Source organism: Nanorana parkeri, unplaced genomic scaffold, assembly GCF_000935625.1.
Source record: "Nanorana parkeri isolate BGI_ZX_2015 unplaced genomic scaffold, ASM93562v1 scaffold1237, whole genome shotgun sequence".
Classification (NCBI taxonomy): domain Eukaryota; kingdom Metazoa; phylum Chordata; class Amphibia; order Anura; family Dicroglossidae; genus Nanorana; species Nanorana parkeri.
In genome coordinates, this window is record NW_017307505.1 from 82,848 (window position 1) to 89,149 (window position 6,302).

The following is a 6,302-nucleotide window of genomic DNA, read 5'->3' on the forward strand; positions in this document are numbered from 1 at the left end:
CCCGATCTACTGAGCCGACCTGTGACAGTCTCATTGTTACAGGTCGGCTAGAACTATGAGGTGAGTGAAAAGCCCTTCCCCCCTCATTGTTCTCCTTTAAGTAGGGATCCACCAATACCGCTCCCAATGCCTATCACGATACCTGAACTTCCGCTATCAGGAAGACAGGCAGCGAGTCATTACACACCACCCAGCTTCCTGATTGGCCGGGAAGCCGACTCCATGCTCCTTCATGACCAGTTAGCTGGCTTCTCGGCCAATCAGAAAGCCGGGGGGTGGGAAATGATTAGCCCCACCAGCTCCCTGATTGGCTGGGAAGCCGGCACCATGCTTCTTCGTCGGGTGAGCCAGGCAATCAGGAAGCCGGGCGCGGTGTAATGACTGGCTGCCCGGCTTCCTGATTGCGGAAGCTCGGGTATCGGGCTAGGCAACAGAGCATTTGGCCGAGTACGAGTACTCGCCCAAATACTCGGTATCTGCACCGATACTAGTATCGGTATTGGTGCATCCCGAATATATATATATTATATTACTCCTTATAAAATACAACACCTCCTACATGACCCGACCATTGGACATCACCACAATGCAATTCTTTAATAGGATGATGGGACAGAACATTTCACCTCCAACAAGGCCTGACCATAATCATCTGATAGGACGGTACAGACATGAGCAGGACGGTACAGACATGAGCAGGCCACCATTTTGTTGTGCTGAATAACATGCCATTGAAAGAAGACTCTGACCATTGGACAAGACCACTTCAATTCTATTCCGGTATGACTAGACGAGGCACAAGTACCCGACAAGATCCACCGGATACAATCCACCGGATACAATCCACCGGATACAATCCTATCACTTCATATAGCCGCAGAAATTAATATCAAAGGGGTATGAAAACTGCTCCTTCCAGGACCTCATAACGGCATCAGAGGCGTCCAGAGATAAGTGCTGCGGACACAGCCATCGTAACGTGGAACATTCCTTTAAGTCCCATCAGCAACACCACGTACCGCCAAAGCTTTTATTACTGACCTTCATGGGGGTGTGAGAACCAGATCTGGGAGGCGCTGGCCCCGTGAGGTCCCCTGTAGGTGGTGTCCGATGGGGAGGAGGAGGCTGCCGCAGGGTGCGCTGACGCTGCCGGTGAACCCAGGCTGCTGCTCAGGAAACTGCCCATAAAGGAGGGGGAGGAGTTCGCCATCAAACCGGTGCTGGCTGCAACAAAAAAGAAGAAGAGAAAGAACACTCAGTGAACTTATGCATCCATTGTCAGATTTCATGTGTTCTGTACACCAAAGCAGCAGGATGACCACGACTGTTTTACTGCAACACAGAGACGGGACTGTTCAAGGAAGAGCCAATGACATCAGAAGGAAACATTCAGCCGTCACAATGTGGAATGGGGGTGGAATGCAGTCACGGCAGTCTCTCCTCCCAGCCGGTGCCGGCTGCAGTGGTCTGTGTCCCCGCTGCCTCTGCCGACGCAGGCGGGGATTGAAAAGGGACACAGACCGCTGCAGCCAGCACCAGCGGGGAGCAGAGCGGCTGCAGCAACTAATAGATTCCCATTATCGATTATAATCGATTAGTTGTTGCAGCCGTACCATAGATACACCAGTGTTAAAAAAATCCGCCTGCCACTGGATCGGATACAAAAGAGTTCTTTATATTAACATCAATGGGCATTAAAGCCGAACGCCAACAGCTACATCCACATATAAAATACATATAAATGGAGCCGCTTTATATGCCAAAAGGAATGTGTACTTCCCTCAATCCATCCCCGAGATTTATACAGCTCTGCCACATAGCCCATCCATGCAAACGGCAGCAGTTAAAGATAGCAGCGGTGTCCTCTCTCCACCTTGCTGCATGGACACTGAATGAGCAGCGGAGGACTGACCAGGTCCGTCCTTCTGCGCTGTCCTCCCGTCATCTTGTCTGACACATTAGCATGCAGCACACGTGATTGACACCTAGTCCTCCCCTCCCCCAGTCTGAATTCTGCTATACAGGGACTGCAGGAGGCATATTTAGGTTTGACAAAATACATTTAAAATGATTATTATTAATTCAGGGCTGAAAATTGATTTTATTTCTTCTAGATCCGCCTGGAGTTCGGCTTTAAAGAAAACGGTTGAAGCGAGCGTAACGCGGAAGGCGAGGGGGGGTGGTGGGGAATGGAACGCATAGCGCTGAGCCTCGCTCAGGGTGTGGACGGGATTGGCTGGCTGATCAGTGCGCTCCCCTCCCAGCCTTCAGGGTGCTATGACAACCTCACATGGACTAGGAAGCCTGCCCATTCCCCTGCAGCTGCTGCTGCTGTCATTGTGATGGGAAGGGATGGAGCATTCCAGATGTGCAGCCGCCCAGCCAGGTGTCAGACCCCCCCCCACGGAAGACTCAGCCAACAGCGCCACTTAGGTCAGGAGCCGCTTAAAGGGAATCTGCAGCCTTGTGCGTTCTCATACAGACGTGTGAATGTGACAAGCAGGGTGAAACCTTCCTGGAGAAAATGCTGCTGGGCGTTCCCCCTCCAGTGAGCCTGGACACCTGTTCATGTGACCTCTGCTGAAAAGGGAAGAGAAGCCTGAAAATCAGTGTTCTGGATGGCATGGCATCCTTGACTTTAGAGATCACATGACCCTACTCCTAGGCTTTTGGCTTAGGACAGCAGCACCAGAGGGAGCCGGGGAGCAGCGCACTACCGGGAACTTGTTGCCACCATTTGTCATCCTGCAGCTGTGCAAAGACAAACCCACTCAAGGGGCCTTTTATCCCAGTTTTATAAAAAGCGATTGCAACCGGAGTAGAGGGCTTCTCACAGACTGTCTGGCAGGCCTGCAAGCTCTGGTCACAGGGCTCTCTGAGAACTAAGGTGGGCGGGGCCCAGAACCAGGGAACCCCACGGCCTGCCTTTCTTTTGACTCAGAAGGGCCACATAGAAAGCAACCCCCGCACCATATGAATAACAGAATTCAAGCAGCAGAGAAAAAGATTTACTCAGCACATTAGTATGGAGCTTAATTGTAACAGCATTTTTGGAGTAGAGCTGCCCTTTCAATTGGACCTTCAGGGTGACAACACTGCTCTTTATAGGTACAGTAAGATGAATGAGCGTTGTCATCCTAGAACAGAAAGTGCGTTACTGGCAGGATCACCAGAGTGACAACGCTGCTCTTTATAGATGCAATTGGATGAATGAGCGTGGTCACCCTAGAACAGGAAGTGTGTTACTGTCAGGATTACCAGGGTGACAACGCTGCTGTTTATAGATGAAAAAGGATGAATGAGCGTGGTCACCCTAAAATAGAAGTGTGTTACGGGCAGGATCACCAGGTGCAAACAAGAGGGGGCGGGAAGAACTAATACACTCTACATAAGGGGTGAGTAAACTCCGGTCCTCCAGCTGTGGTGAAACCACAAATCCCATCATGCATCTGTCTCTGGAAGTCATGCCTGCGGCTGCGAGAATCTTGCATTGCCTCATGGGATTTGTAGTTCCACAACCCACCCCCGCTCTACATCTTAGGGCTGGGTAGGCGGCAACATATGACATTTCTGTTCTCGTTTTTAAATATGGAGATGCGCAGAGTGCCCACCAGATGGCGCCATAGCCGACCTCCATACTTAAATGCCATCTACCTGGCCGCCATGGGGGTAGATAAAGGGAGCCCGCCTTCACTTTGACTTGACGGAGCTCTGCCCCAGAAATCATTTCCTTACACTAGAGTAATGAAGCCACAGACGGCCGGGCGACGGAGCATTTTCAGGAGACGTCAGCTCTGGTCGTTGATAAGCGCAAGCCCGGGGGGCCCCCGGGGCCCTAAACGGTGCGGTATACAGGAGGAGCGTATTCCGCTGTGAAGTTTACGGTCACGCCATGTACATAGGTGATCCAATGGCGGCTGGGCCGGATTAAAACACAGATGCTTATAATAATCTTCACATGTAATTGTTCTCAGATCGAGCGGAGTGTTAACAAGTACATTCAGCTACTGCCAATTCCGGGGGCCAGACTGTACGAGCGCACGTCGGGGGAGGGGGGGGGGGGTAATTACAAAATTTTTGCCTTTATTAAAAAAACCATCTGGTTGCCATTCACAATTGATGGTGACGGGGGGTTGGCGGCGCGCACGGGGGGGGGGGGGGGGGGGGGGGTAATTACAAAAATGTTGCCTTTATTTTATTCATTAAAAGGGGTCTCGTCCTCAATATACAGGCTGCCATACCCCATCCTCGGCTTCTAAAAACGCTTGTTCCCTGGCCGCGTTTAACACTTTCTGAATCACGGACTCGGAATTGTGACTTTTCAGATGCTGCCACTTCCTGTCTACACGCTTTCCAGCGATGTCTGTCTGGCACTTCTCAGGTCAGATGCTCTGAGGGTGACAACATTGGACCATGTCTGTGTAATGTGTGCTGAAAATGGGCACTTGTAGTCTCCATTGGAAGCCCATGTGACAGAATGACAACACAGGAGCACAAATGGGGAGACAAGGACAGAGCGTTGCCACCCTATACCAGGAAGTGCCTGAACAAGGACAGAGCATTGCCACCCTATAACAGGAAGTGCCCGAACAAGGACAGAGCATTGCCACCCTTTAACAGGAAGTGCCCAAACAAGGACAGAGCGTTGCCACCCTATAACAGGAAGTGCCTGAGCAAGAACAGAGCGTTGCCACCCTATAACCAGAAGTGCCTGAGCAAGGACAGACCCTCCTCTTAGACAGTGCCCCCATTGGAAAATGTCCCCTTCTTCCTGTTCTGGTGGCAACACAAATTTTCGGATTTCCCCTGATGACATTGGTGGCCAGGACGATTAGAGATAGTGAGATATCAGACGCCGACAAGTAGGGATGCACCGATACCGATACTAGTATCGGTATCGGTGCCGATACCGAGTATTTGGGTGAGTACTCGTACTCGCCCAAATGCTCCGATACCTAGCACGAGTACTTCCTCTATCAGGAAGCCGGGCAGCGCATCATTACACGCTGCCCGGTTTCCTGATTGGCCAGGAAATGGCTCCATGCTCTCTCGTCAGGAAGTCGGGTAGCATGCAATGACGCACTGCCCGGCTTCCCGATTGGTCAGGAAGCTAGCAAATCGTGAAGCCGGGCGCCGTGTAATGACGCAGCGCCCGGCATTCTGATTGGCCGGGAAGCCGGTGTCATGCTCCCTCGTCATCTCATGAATCATAATATTAAGAAAGTGACCTTAAAGCATTAGTTTGTATTGCTTTAGAAAAAATGTGACCTGTCCCTTTAAGAAAAAGTATCGGTAATTGGAATCTGTGAGTACTTGATCAAAAGTATCGGTACTCATACTCGGTCTTAAAAAAGTGGTATCGGTGCATCCCTACCGACAAGGGTCTATTCACTCACGAATATCAAAACCGAAAATAAAAGTTTTGCCTGTAGTGTCACTTCAATCACTTTCAAGTCAAACGTTACAATAACACACTTCGGGGGGGGGCGGGAAATGCACGATGTATAAATATTATGTAGTTTCCCCTTTAAGAGAGGGGGGGGGGAACGCAGCTGTTTCCTCGGTGAAACATGTCATCCACGTTTCCTCCCTGCTGGACGGAGAAGAAGAGGCAGCTGAGAACCCACGTCCCGGGCCACACCCTGACCACGCCCACGGCGCTGCACCGGGGACACGCCATACCGGTCATCTGTAAACCACTATTTAAAGGGGACAGTCATCAAAAATAATTCCATTATTAAATGTTCAGATCATCGTCTTATTAACCCCTTCATTCCGAAATGTCTGCGAATTATACTTTGTAACCAGGATAAAAGAATCGCAGCACCTCGAAGACAATGTTATCGCTCAGGAGAGGAGGAGACAGTGCAACTGTGCAAGGCCGGAGGTCAGATAGAAGACCGAAGGGGAGGCCGGAGGTCAGATAGAAGGCCGAAGGGAAGGCCGGAGGTCAGATAGAAGACTGAAGGGAAGGACGGAGGTCAGATAGAAGACTGAAGGGAAGGCCGGAGGTCAGATAGAAGGCCGAAGGGAAGGACGGAGGTCAGATAGAAGACTGAAGGGAAGGACGAGAACACGGCAAAAAGAACACTGCTCCGAAAAACCACCAAAGACGTATTTGCCATCAAAATGTTACATTGTTACAAAACGCAACCGAAGTCCATAAGATTCGACCTCCCCACTCCGGACACACAAATCCTGTCTGGCTACTAGGTCGGTTCCCACAGCCTCTTCTCCCCCAGGCTCCAGTGGCCTAAGGACCTGTGATGCCATCACGTCTAAGATACAAGGACCCCCGGGAA

The 6,302-nt window shown here is 50.9% G+C and overlaps 1 protein-coding gene across 1 annotated transcript in view; it reads right to left on the minus strand.

Annotated features, from left to right (window-relative positions):
• Window positions 1–6,302, minus strand: part of BAHCC1 (BAH domain and coiled-coil containing 1) — a 103,562-nt gene that overhangs the window by 78,419 nt on the left and 18,841 nt on the right. Inside the window, 1 exon segment of the mRNA XM_018568741.1 lies at window positions 1,042–1,224. Within this exon segment, the coding sequence (XP_018424243.1) occupies window positions 1,042–1,224 (183 nt within the window).